This window comes from Haliotis cracherodii, unplaced genomic scaffold (assembly GCF_022045235.1).
Source record: "Haliotis cracherodii isolate W230 unplaced genomic scaffold, xgHalCrac1.p SCAF_24, whole genome shotgun sequence".
In the NCBI taxonomy this organism is placed as follows: domain Eukaryota; kingdom Metazoa; phylum Mollusca; class Gastropoda; order Lepetellida; family Haliotidae; genus Haliotis; species Haliotis cracherodii.
This window is the reverse complement of record NW_027266280.1, coordinates 3,504,853-3,518,824: the sequence shown is the minus strand read 5'-3', so window position 1 is coordinate 3,518,824 and position 13,972 is coordinate 3,504,853. Positions and strand designations below refer to the sequence as shown.

The following is a 13,972-nucleotide window of genomic DNA, read 5'->3' as shown; positions in this document are numbered from 1 at the left end:
TTATTCCCGCAGTATACAGGCACGCGTTTTGGTATTACACAATGTGTAATGCAGCTGTATGTTTATTAAACGGGTGATCTCTTCACGCGCGAGTATTAAAGGAATATTATATTCATTTCGCAGCAGTCATTTCCAGATCGCAATTTGACGTGTGAGATACGAACACTCAAAGTGCTATGTTCTCCTGGGGTTGATCTAATGGGGAAATCTCAGCGAAATCAGGAGAATATTTTGCAAGGTGGGTCACGTTAAATGGAAAACCAAGCAACCCCGTCCCAATCTGTTCCCAAATACCCCCAAATCTTCCAGATAAACACAACAATTAAGTACTGAACATTTAGTCTTCATTTCAGTGATCGAGTGTATGTTGTATACCGCCGCAGTTAATCTTCAAACGTTACTATCCCTGAACATGGTTTCAAATTTAATGTATCCTATCAATTATCACTGTATCCCCCTATTTCAATTTACAATGGAAAAGAATGCGATCGTTATAGTCCTATGTGCGCAAAAGTTATATATTAGAGTCTCTCACCTCCATGAGTAGGAGAATGTGAGCAAGTTCTCCCAGCCCCTATACCCAGCATTGCAGGCATCGGTAGAAGTATTGTCGGTGGAGTAGCTGCCGTCTCTCATGACAAAGTCGTCGCTGCACACATCGGATAGTTTACCACAGAGACCTCTACTGTTCCCGATATCTTGGACCGACGGGTAGATGTACACGTTGAGGAAGTTGTAGTACAGGTAGATACTGATCTTCCCTCCTGTCGGTAGGTATACCTTCAAGACAAACCAGTGGAATATATTTCATAAAAGCTAACCCCCAATCAGTCTTTGAAACTCAGCTGAGTAAACGTAGAGCCTTAAGGGCCAGCACATTTAAAAAAAAACACGTTTGCCAAGTGGAAAAACTGTAGTTCCAAATATTTTAGCTGAAGCAGGGAGGCACACTCTTGCAATATATATTACAAAACACAACCAGTAAAGACTCGGTGGTGATAGATGAAGCCCACATTCATCAGGAAATTATCGGCTTGTAAAATCTTTTTTGCGACTACATGTCATTTGAAAGGTTAATCCAACTCTTTATATAAATATGAAAGTTATGTTTATCACATTACTTAAATAATGCTTAATAAATAATTACTTAAATAAAGTAAGGGCCTGCTGAAATTTAAAACTATCAGCCCGAGAACAAATCTGTCGGCCTCGGGCCTACGGGCCGATGTCTTTTTCGAACACTGCCCCCAATCATTGAAAATCAGTGTTCATACCAGGCTTCCACGAAATGAGTAAGCTTGTCCTGCTCTACATGTAGAATATCTAGGCTCATGCGGAGAAAAAGCCTGTTTACCCAATACAATTCTTCAACAACCTATGTTACACATATTTACACGTCCAAAATGTAACAGAAATGTAAACCCAACTGAAGATGTCTACCATCATATGTCTGGAATTTTATTAAAAGAGGCTATTCATTCACTCACTTACACCAAACATATACCTTAGAAAGAAAGAATACCTCATAGCTGCTTCCCCTTCTCTTAACCTGCAGCACGTCTCCACCATCCTCACACAGTGTGTACTGTATTCTCCAGATTTTGGTCCGATCCGGGCACCTGTTGAGCTCAAATACTGTCCGTCCTGCTCGAACAGCTAAACCACAATTACACGACCCTCGGAATCCACAGTGTGTTGTCCTGAGTTGAACCTGGAAAAGGTATTGTTACAGTCCAGTAGCATTTTGTTCCATACAATGACAGCATAAGATGTTGAAACTATCGCAACAAAACTCTACCTTACCTCAATAGGAAGTTCGGAATGCTTGTACATTGTAAATGTACCTTCATATTGATGTTCGTATCTCCTGGAAAAACATGATAAAAGTGCATTAAAATCGCGGATAATATGGCCATACTGTCTCATGTCATAACACGGGGGACTATCAGTATTTATACATGCAATGTTAATTCAACTTATATTGTCTCATATACATTGCATGATATATGTACTTTTCTACATATGATAATTTCTACAGGGATCCGAAGAACTATAGTTAAAGGCATTCAATATACCGGGTGATTTGTCTCACATATAGGTACGTATTCCCAGCTGACACGAATTTAGTCAAACAACATAACGTAATCAATTTCTAAAGCCCTATCGATCTATAGATTTAGAGACAATGTCCTAGTCATCGAAAGAAATTCTTCACACACAGTTGATAAAATTCATGTTGATTAACTACTGTTGCCAATGACAGTGTTTGTTGATGTCCTTATAAATATATGTCTATTACAAATACTATCAGACTATTGTCCAATTGTTGTTCATTGACTATATTAAATGCTATTAAAACCACGTCATAAAACAATGATATATTTACCTGCCATCAAATGTTATCATGTGTGGGTCATTTGTAGCGAAGCAATATTTGTTCTGTATTTGCGAAGTGTTCTTTGAAACTTGTACCTGTGATCAAGACAAATACTCTTTTTTATTTTTATGATATTCAGGGTATTATAAACGTCTCATGTTGCCTAATATTTTTTTAGAAATGGATTAAGAATGAGTATTAAGAAGGATGCACGGGCTATTGAAAATATTTCCTGTAAACACATTCTCTTAATAAGGACACACATAACTGTTGATGATCACAATAGTGAATACATAGAATTCCTGTCCGATGTTTTAAATTTAGAAACTTGCAAATTAGATATTGCAAAAAGAGAAACGCAAAAGTAGTAAAATCGTAAATACCTGACAGAGTGTAGCCGACATTCGTACAAAATTAAATATGAAAAGGTAAGTTCTGCTAGGATTGGAGCACGCCAGCATCAACCACAGAACCTACGACAGTTCGCACAAGGACTGCAAACAGAGTTGGGGAACATTCTCCTGGCCACAATTCGGTATCTGATTGCTTTCATGGTACGAAGATGCCAGTCAATTTTGGACTCTAATGGTGGCCATACAATATATTGAGAGCAGATGCATGTCCTCCAATTTTGATCAATCGATTACCACCTGCTGATTATTTTTGTGATACATGTATATTAAATATACACCTAAAATCAATTTTGCGTTTCCTTTACAGATTATATATTATAAATGACCCAACTATCAATGTGTAGTTCACAATTTATGATTGTAAGTAATGTGGTCATGTACAGAGCTATGACGGCGAAACATGCATAGTTACCGTTATTGGTCCTGGGTTGTAATTCGACCACAGTTGATGTTGAATCACATCCCCCGTTCCCAATGCCAGTGTTAGGTTCTGGTTCGATAAGCCATATCGCACAGATATACTCCCAAAGACCTTGATCGTGTATGTTTCATTCCATCGAGAAGAATGAATTGCCACTCCACAGATGGAACTTGTAAGGACAGTATTATCGCACGAATTGGGATGTTCCTTTCCTACAAAGTAAAACAAATCAGTTGATGTATGAACAATGGAACTGTTACTCTGCATGTCGAACGTGAAAGGACAGCATTATCACATGGATCGGTATTGCTTGGATCCTTTTCTACAAAGTAAATATTAAACGTAACGCCAGAGAATAATCAGTGTTGACTATGCGACGAAACAGATTCCTTTAGGCGCAAAAGGCACACTAGCGGCGAAACGAGTGAATGGATCACTGAAAATCAGTGATGACAAAAACAAAACACTTGAAAACATGTCAGGTACCTTTAACCTTTACCATACATTCCCTAAACTAATGAAGAAGTATAGAATTTAAAAGAACTATTGACTTCAGAGTGATTGGCGATATAGCATTAAGTTTAAGTTCTTTCTTTGTGTCTAATATCACTCTTAACAATTGGACGACATATGAATTATGAGCATATATCTTAAATAACAATATACCCTCTTATTTTGCATTCCTTTCCTACATATATAGTAAAACAAAGCTGAACCTTTCCACACATTCTGAACTGATGGACTATATTACTTTTTAAAGAACTATTCAAAAAGAATGATGGGATAAAATTCAATAAAGGCATGAGTTTGTGTCTCATTATATTGGACAATGTTACTAAAGATGTATATGATAAATATTAATCACAATTAAGTAACAACATGCCTCATTGTTAGTACATATAAGACCGTAAATGTACAAGCATTCACACGCATGCGCGTCGCTGTGTAAGTGCAATATTCTTGAACGCGACGTTAAACCCCATTTCACCTCACTTTGTACAAATAGATAAATAAATAAAAGCTACAAAGTCCTTTCCATATAAATAAGAAATCTCTGCTAATCATGTATTTTGTACTTTATTTCATTACTAACAAACAATTCAATAGGACTAAGGTCTAAAGTACTGACCAAGAGTATATGCATTGATGAATATTTCACACTGATCCATGAGAAATGTCTCGCAGCCAAACGGGGCAGTGAGCTGAAGAGAAATGTCCGCCGATTCCCCTTCCTTCAAGACTAATGTGGTACTTGACAGCTGGTGGTAATGAGAAGTAAGATGGAATCACAAATATGCCAATACGGAGATAGCAACCATCATGAATACCTGCTTTGTTTAAACGTGAGATGAGCGTAACATGAAGTGAATTCTAATGCCGTCACACAAGGTTCTTGCTATCTGCTAGCTCGCGGTAATGAAAGAAAGGTGGATTCACAAATATACTAATACGGAGATAGCACCAATCATGCATCCAAACCAACAGTTCACGACAACACCAACCCAAATAAGACAATAACTTTTATTCATGTGTCAATCAATTATGTTTATTTGTTGTTTAACGCCGCAATCAGCAATATTCCAACTATATGACGGCGGTCTGTAAATAATCACGTCTGGATCAGACAATACAGTGATTGACATCATGAGCATCGATCTACGCTATTGGGATGCGATGACATTCATAAACAAAGTCAGCGAGCCTGACCACCCGATCCCGTTAGTCGCCTCTTACGACAAGTATACATGTAGATCGATGCTTATAATGTCAATTACTGGATTATCTGGTCCAGACGTGATTATTTACAGACCGCAGTCATATAGCTGGAATATTGCTGAGTGCGGCGTTAAACAACAAACAAACAAACAAGCAAACAAAAAGGTAATATTTAATCATCCAGCTATATAATGAATGTCGCAAAATACTAGCAGTTCCGGCAAAGTGTTATTCCAGTGAATTTGTAACTTACCTTTATGCCTATGAACTTGGGTTCAGAAAAGACGGGAAAGCTGGCCAGAGTATTAACGCCGCGACGTACCATGATGGAACAGCGTATCTTGGAAATACAAGTTACGTATTCGTATACATGTATGGACATTTATGTACATCGATGATCTTTCAATACACTTTGCCTTTATGACATATAGTCTTAAAGGAAACTCAATGCGTTGGTTTCCACGTTAGAATCGGCCCCAAGCAATGCTTGTTGTACTGGATGGATCAGGTGGTCTGGGTCATGTTGGTCTAACATACAAAGGACCACGGGGTTCGGTCCCTGACATAAATTATGTGTTTATTGCGGCACATTGCCTAAATATTTCATTGTGATGGAAGAAGAATTACAATAATGCAATAAACATGCAAGTATCCATCAAATCCCTGTCGAATGCAATAAGCTCGTCTGATTTTTTAAGTAATTATTTTGATGTTTTGAATATATAAAATGCTAGCTTCATGCTGTTGTATGTATAAAGGAGAAGGGCATACCTCGAATCCAACAGTAGTTATTCCTGCAGCTCTCAGGACATCCTCTGTCAAGGCGTGTTTCTGAGTAACATTTCCGTCATCCCATTGCTCTGGGTCTTTAGCATCTACTTGTGCGCCGCCAACAACCCAGTAGGTACTGTAGTAGACGTCGTCGGGGTGTTTCTTGAACTCGCAGTGGAACTCCAACTCCGTTGTAAAATCATTCTTACGGACGAGTTTCGTTGTTACAGTTGTTTCCTCGTTAAATTCTGGTGCTGCAAATACAAGAATTTTATTTCTTTAAATATTACAAGCTTACAAGCAAATATTTACCCGTATTTAAATAATGACGACTCAATCCTTCCTCGGAAATGTCGGACAAGTCCATTCAATGTTGTTTGTTTGTTTGTTCAACGCCGCACTCAGTAGTATTTGACGGCAGCCTAAATAACCGCGTCTGGAGCAGGCAATCTAGTGATTGACGTCATGGACATCGATCTATGCAATTGGGATACAATGACATGAACTAACTAAGTCAGCGAGCCTGACCTACCGATGCCGTTGACTCTTGTGGCTCATCTAGTCGCCTCTTATGACAAGCATATATACTGTTAATCTGGAATTGTGTCTCCAAATTAATACGACTGCTGACCCCTAACCAACAATGCGACTCCCCCGCCCCTTCCCCAGTGGAATGGTACATATCCTTACCTCAATCCAACCTTACCTTACTCCAATCAAACAGCGAGTAGAGCACTTCCGTAAAAACAATAAACAGTGATTTTGTAAAAACAACACGGTTTATGTTTACTCTGTTCATATAAGTGAAGTCAAAATAACAGGACTGATGAAAAGTTGTGTAACTTTCTTTGTGTTGAAGAAACGGAAAATATATGAAAATGATTAGTGGCTTTATCACAACCACGCAAATTACCTGTAGTAGTACCGTCATTGGTAGTAGTTGTGGAAGTCACCCTCGACGTACCAGCTGGTGTTGTTTTGTCAGAGGACGCACCTGTAGTAGTACCGTCTTTGGTAGTAGTTGTGGAAGTCACCCTCGATGTAGCAGCCGGTGTTGTTTTGTCAGAGGACACACCTGTAGTAGTACCGTCATTGGTAGTAGTTGTGGAAGTCACCCTCGATGTAACAGCTGGTGTTGTTTCGTCAGAGGACGCACCTGTAGTAATTTCGTCATATGTAGTAGTTGTGGAAGTGTCCTTCGATGTAGCAGCTGGTGTTGTTTTGTCAGAGGACGCACCTGTAGTAGTACCGTCATTGGTCGTAGTTGTGGAAGTCACCCTCGATGTAGCAGCCGGTGTTGTTTTGTCAGAGGACGCACCTGTAGTAATTTCGTCATATGTAGTAGTTGTGGAAGTGTCCCTCGACGTATCAGCTGGTGTTGTTTCGTTAGAGGACGCACCTGTAGAAGTTTCTTGATATGTAGTAGTTGTGGAAATCTCGCTCGGCGTAGCAGCTCGTGTTGTTCCGTCAGAGGATGCAACTGTGGTAAAACCGTCCTTAATAGTAGTTGTGGAAGTGTCCCTCGACGTAGCAGCTGGTGTTGTTTCGTCAGAGGACGCACCTGTAGTAATTTCGACATATGTAGCAGTTGTGGAAGTGTCCCTCGACGTATCAGCTGGTGTTGTTTCGTCAGAGGATGCACCTGTAGTAATTTCGTAATATGTAGTAGTTATGGAAGTGTCCCTCGACGTATCAGCCGGTGTTGTTTCGTCAGAGGACGCACCTGTAGTAATTTCGTCATATGTAGTAGTTGTGGAAGTGTCCCTCGACGTATCAGCCGGTGTTGTTTCGTCAGAGGACGCACCTGTAGAAGTTTCTTGATATGTAGTAGTTGTGGAAATCTCGCTCGGCGTAGCAGCTCGTGTTCTTCCGTCAGAGGATGCAACTGTGGTAATACCGTCCTTAGTATTAGTTGTGGAAGTGTCCTTCGACGTATCAGCTGGTGTTGTTTCGTCAGAGGACGCACCTGTAGTAATTTTGTCATATGTAGTAGTTGTGGAAGTGTCCCTCGACGTATCAGCTGGTGTTGTTTCGTCAGAGGACGCACCTGTAGTAGTTTCGTGATATGTAGTAGTTGTGGAAGTCTCCCTCGATGTAGCAGCTGGTGTTGTTTCGTCAGAGGACGCACCTGTAGTAATTTCGTCATATGTAGTAGTTGTGGAAGTCTCCCTCGACGTAGCAGCCGGTGTTGTTTCGTCAGAGGACGCACCTGTAGTAATTTCGTCATATGTAGTAGTTGTGGAAGTCTCCCTCGACATATCAGCTGGTTTTGTTTCGTCAGAGGACGCACCTGTAGTAATTTCGTCATATGTTGTAGTTGTGGAAGTCTCCCTCGACGTAGCAGCCGGTGTTGTTTCGTCAGAGGACGCACCTGTAGTAGTTTCGTGATATGTAGTAGTTGTGAAAGTCTCCCTCGACGTAGAATCTGGTGTTTCGTCAGGGGATGCACTTGTAGTAATTTCGTCATATGTAGTAGTTGTGGAAGTCTCCCTCGACGTAGCAGCCGGTGTTGTTTTGTCAGAGGACGCACCTGTAGTAGTTTCATGATATGTAGTTGTTGTGGAAGTCTCCCTCGACGTAGCAGCCGGTGTTGTTTCGTCAGAGGACGCACCTGTAGTAATTTTGTCATATGTAGTAGTTGTGGAAATCTCCCTCGACGTAGCAGCTGGTGTTGTTTCGTCAGAGGACGCACCTGTAGTAGTTTCGTGATATGTAGTAGTTGTGAAAGTCTCCCTCGACGTAGAATCTGGTGTTTCGTCAGGGGACGCACCTGTAGAAGTTTCTTGATATGTAGTAGTTGTGGAAATCTCGCTCGGCGTAGCAGCTCGTGTTCTTCCGTCAGAGGATGCAACTGTGGTAATACCGTCCTTAGTAGTAGTTGTGGAAGTGTCCCTCGACGTATCAGCCGGTGTTGTTTCGTCAGAGGACGCACCTGTAGTAATTTCGTCATATGTAGTAGTTGTGGAAATCTCCCTCGACGTAGCAGCTGGTGTTGTTTCGTCAGAGGACGCACCTGTAGTAGTTTCGTGATATGTAGTAGTTGTGAAAGTCTCCCTCGACGTAGAATCTGGTGTTTCGTCAGGGGATGCACTTGTAGTAATTTCGTCATATGTAGTAGTTGTGGAAGTGTCCCTCGACGTAGCAGCCGGTGTTGTTTCGTCAGAGGACGCACCTGTTGTAGTTTCGTGATATGTAGTAGTTGTGAAAGTCTCCCTCGACGTAGAATCTGGTGTTTCGTCAGGGGATGCACTTGTAGTAATTTCGTCATACGTAGTAGTTGTGGAAGTCTCCCTCGACTTAGCAGCTGGTGTTGTTTCGTCAGAGGACACACCTGTAGTAATTTCGTCATATGTAGTAGTTGTGGAAGTCTCCCTCGACGTAGCAGCTGGTGTTGTTTCGTCAGAGGACGCACCTGTAGTAATTTCGTCATATGTAGTAGTTGTGGAAGTGTCCCTCGACGTATCAGCCGGTGTCGTTTCGGTAGTCACAGTAGATGTAAGTGTCTTCGTTGTTGTAGTGGCTGCAGGTAACTCAGTGGTGGTTTGTGTTACCACAACGGGTGCCGTCGTGTCGGAGCATGCAGGCGCTGTTGATAAATAATTATATTTGTTGTTTTATTGAAAGCTGTTTTGACAGAACGTAGTGTGTAAAAACCTGCAGTATTGAATAGACTTGTGTATTCAGTTCATAATACTGTTCACCGTTTGTGATATACAAGGAGACATGAGTACACAGTATGATGTGTACACACACACAATCACACACGCCCACACACATGCATACGCTCACACACACACACACACACATAATTATATCCTTTAGTAGGCAGGGGGCACGGGTGGCCCAATCGTCTAAGACGCCGCGATTCGCTGTGCAGAGTTGCGCCCCTTGGACACGCCAGAAACCTATGATTGTGGGTTCAAATACCGGTTCACCCCGATTATGTTTCTAGGTTTGTCAGCACCATACCCGTGCTCGTGGGTTTCACCGAAGTGGTAAACGTCGGAGACCTGCATCACTTCGGGCATGCATTCCTTCCACATTAAACTGACACGCCGTAATATGACTGGAATACTTTTAAAAGCGGCGTTAAACCATACTCACTCACTCACTCACTTTTGTAGACATATTTATGAAATGAAATTGTAAGATATGCATGATGTGTGTCAGCGCTCTGTTTCCGACAAACTTGGCACAGTTGTTCATGTAAACAATTATTTTCATGTATTTCAGCATTTCTTATATTTGATTGATACATATACACTCGTAACGAAACACCAGTTATAAAATGACAGAATTTTACAGAAACGACGAGTCCTCAGTTTCCTCCTGGCACCTTCCAATATCAATTTGGAGCTATGTCAATTAATTACAAAAGATGGTAACGAATGATCTATTGTCCGTCCGTACGTGGCGCGCCAAGAACCTAATAACACATTATCAAATGTCATAAAAAGGACAATCACCTGAACTGTTGATCCAGCGTCTCTCGCTATTAGAAACATCACAGACTCTGCAGAGAACGTCGGGATGACTGCTTCCGTTAACCACACACTTCCCCTCGTGCAAACAGTACGCTCCCTGCAGAAACAAACTCGACATGATGAAGTAGAACTTCCGAGAATGTCCTCCGGATGTGTATATTTTGCCGCAGGTCCGCGGTGAAGGGACAGTATTTATGTAAAATGAAACTGTATGTTTACTGAGAAAACTCTATGTGAAAGTCTGCAAACTCACACGACATTTTGGCAAGAGGTAGTCACCCCCATGGGGACCAATTGTGCTCCCCTTCTTGCGGATCTGTTTCTTTATGTGTATAAATCGAAATTTCAGCACGGATTGGCAAAAGTCAAAACAAGAGATTTTGACCACCAGTTTAGCCTTCAAATCTTCAGACATATCGCCAACCTGATATCACTCAATAACCATCAAATAGCAAATTCCCCTCCACTGATGTACCCACCGGAATAGAACTAAAGGCGACCAGTCAGACCGCTTTATCTGTTACACATTTAGATCTATGCGTCAAGATTCAGAGTGACAAGACTGTATGACAAGAGCGATTAATTCAACTTTCAAATAGTCAACTTTCCCTTAAAGTCGAACCATATTCCAGCAGATCCAGCCTTTGATGTCTACATTTCACACCTTCTAGGCAGAATCGAGCATGTACGTTCTACGAAGACTTAAAAAACGCTTCATAAAACACTGGCTTAGAAGGTATTTGATGAAGGTTACAACATTCAAGGCCTCAGTAAAGCCTTATGGTTGACATGTGGAGGACATTTTTTACCAAAATGATGTCTGATGCAATTCCCCATTTTGACTTGTTCCATATGCTCCCGAGTTTTTTCCGGTGTGTTTGAGAGATGCCACAGATGGGGCAGGACACGCCTACCTTTCACGAACACCTGATAGCTACACTAATTGATTGTTATTCATGGACGTGTGTCTATAATATGGTCGGTATGGTATAATAGACATTCAAAAGGGTTTTCATCGCTTGTATTTTGAGTTTTAGAAACGTCATGGACCAACTGAAAAAGCTGCTGTTACAAATTTCACTGTGAAAATAATAACCAAGAGACGTTGACCGATGAACATGTAAAACATTACATTTGTTACAGGTTTATTCTATGGACTTTATTTTCTTGATCTGTTATTGCCTGTGGACACACTAGTTACTAAAAACGTTACTGGCGCGCGTGGCTACGTTTGTTTACAAATCGACGTGTAAATATCACATGATTTTGTTACGCGTTTTGACTGGCTTCATGCTACAATGTCTTGCATGTCAATATAGCATGTCATAAAACCCTTTCCACATTCAAAATAAATATTTGCCACACTCACGTCCAGCATGTAGCATATGTTCACACGATGAAAAGGAACGTATGCAACAAATTGTATACAACTATTTGTGCCCTGTGAATGCCCCTGATATTAGCTGTGTTTGTATGTTTGTTTGATAGTTGTTTAACGCCGCACCCAGCAATATTCTAGCTATATGAATGCAGTTTGTAAATAATCAAGTCTGGACCAGACAATCCAGTCATTGGCATCATGAACATCGATCCACGCGATTGTGATACGATGACATCCATCAACTATGTCAGCGCGCCTGACCACCCGATCCCTTTAGTCGCCTATTACGACATGCGTAGTCACATTTTACGACAAGCATGGGTTGCTGAAGACCTTTTCTACCCTGGATCTTCACTGGTCCCTGATGTTAGCACTCACGTATCAGTGTGCCTGAGTACAATCACCTTTGCCAAATAACAAGGGAACATCAGTTGACTTTGAGCATGCACTTTCTCAAATGAAAAATATCGTAATGTTAAAAAGAAGTATACTAGAATGTCTCTTCTATTCTATCATTACAATTACTTCAGAATCTATAATGTTCAGTACCTCAAGTGTCCAACTGAAGTCTGTCCCATTCACCGTGCCAATGACGCATGTGCTGTCATACAGTATCACTCCAACGCGGGCGCTGAAGTTGGTCGGGTTGTTAGAAACTGAAATTTTGTAGGCCCAAATGAAGGCTGCATTCCCGGCTGCATCTCCATCATCAATGACATTCTGAGATGAAATATCACACTCCACCTGACTGATGCTGACAACTGACCCCAGCGACGTTCTTGACCATTTCCTTTCACTGCTGGCGTTGTATACCTGTGAAGCATATAGTGTGATATGTGATCATGACCCTATCCACGACAGCGTTCATATTTAATATCATCATTGGTGATCTTACGTTTCAATTAGTTGGATTTTACTTAGTCAAAATGTCATAGTTACCTTAAAAGCCTCCACGTGACATGACGTTAGGTTATCAACGAATGTCTCTCCATAAATTGAAATTCCTTGGCAATCGTGACGTGACGTGTCACAGTGGCCATCATCTTCTATGCTGTCTATTTCTGGAGGGTCCGTGAGATGAACAGAGCAGTCACCGCCCCCGTAGTCTTTGGCACAAACACAGTCACCTACAATGAGGGATTGCGTGACACATAAAAAATAACTGCTTTTCACCAGCATATAACATAGCTATGCGATACATCCCAAAGTACAGTGAAGAACAAAACATGGTTTATTTCCGTGTAAAACATTGTTCCATCATGACGTCATTTCTGGAGATTTTAACATGCGCTCGCATCTTAAAAAACGTCGTCGATTGGACGACGTTATTTTTAGAGGGAAGTGTCAAGTGATTTGTTCCCAATAGATGTAGCTGAGCAACATGGCCGAACTATCGCATCCGTAAGTGGCAATCTGTATAAGGGGAAAAGGAACAAATAATCGCCGTGAAAAGTTATGAAAATATTCGTGAAATACCAAACTTAGCTCCACAAAAGCTGGCCTTGATGTAATATCAGATGAAATGTTGGATGACATCGGCGCGCGCCCGCTCCATTTTTATGAACGAACTAACGTCCAAGATGTTCCACATGCTTCTATAACGCTTGACATCGATCCATGCTATTGCAGAAGTTTATAGATAATTCGAACATCAACATATGATAACCTCCTCACTTCAACTGACATTAAATAGTACTACATTCCTGAAAACTATTCATTGCCCAAAGCAATGCAAGGAACTTCTACTGAATTTCAACAGACAATGTAATACAGTCATTGTTCAACAACACATTACACTGCCATATAACAATATCACCATGCATTTCTAGTGTCATACCATTACCTTTTGTTTGGAGAAATGCATATCAACTACGACATGCCTGGCCTCACACTAACATAATACAGAACTTAATTAAGGCAACAAAACCCCTTCCACAATAAAAGCATGCCTACTGCAACGAGATCAGTTCTAATCTAATGACTTCATTTTTGTTTTGGTAAACTCGGTATATAAAACGTCAAAGCCAGAGAATAACAAGTCTCCATATCCTCCGAAAACAGATCCCTTTGGGCGTAAAACGTCAAACGAGCCAAATAGATTGTACAATTTAAAAGTCATATCACTTTAGCTCAATATGAAAGGAATAGCCACTTATGGTTGAACGATATCATTTTCAGCCTGTAAGTATACATGCAATATGCAGATCGGTTTTTGAACAGAAATTTGTCTGCCTCAAATTACCCTAATTAGAAAGTTTCGGTTTTCCACTTTCGGAAACTATTGCCCATGCAGTGCAATGATAACCTGCAATTCAAATGCCTCCAGCTACCTTGACAAAAATGCCAAAACCTATAACAACAACATAGACGGAATGTACAGAAGTTTTGCTTGTTAGAGAAAAGTTACGA

The 13,972-nt window shown here is 40.8% G+C and overlaps 1 protein-coding gene across 1 annotated transcript in view; it reads right to left on the bottom strand.

Annotated features, from left to right (window-relative positions):
• Positions 1 to 13,972, bottom strand: part of LOC139472167 (uncharacterized) — an 82,465-nt gene that overhangs the window by 9,394 nt on the left and 59,099 nt on the right. The window contains 15 exon segments of the mRNA XM_071254544.1: positions 536 to 780; positions 1,523 to 1,711; positions 1,804 to 1,867; positions 2,387 to 2,472; positions 3,203 to 3,423; positions 4,341 to 4,470; positions 5,181 to 5,267; positions 5,699 to 5,952; positions 6,774 to 6,935; positions 7,665 to 7,907; positions 8,229 to 8,309; positions 9,030 to 9,284; positions 10,165 to 10,279; positions 12,113 to 12,376; positions 12,503 to 12,690. Coding sequence (XP_071110645.1) covers positions 536 to 780; positions 1,523 to 1,711; positions 1,804 to 1,867; positions 2,387 to 2,472; positions 3,203 to 3,423; positions 4,341 to 4,470; positions 5,181 to 5,267; positions 5,699 to 5,952; positions 6,774 to 6,935; positions 7,665 to 7,907; positions 8,229 to 8,309; positions 9,030 to 9,284; positions 10,165 to 10,279; positions 12,113 to 12,376; positions 12,503 to 12,690 — 2,584 coding nt within the window.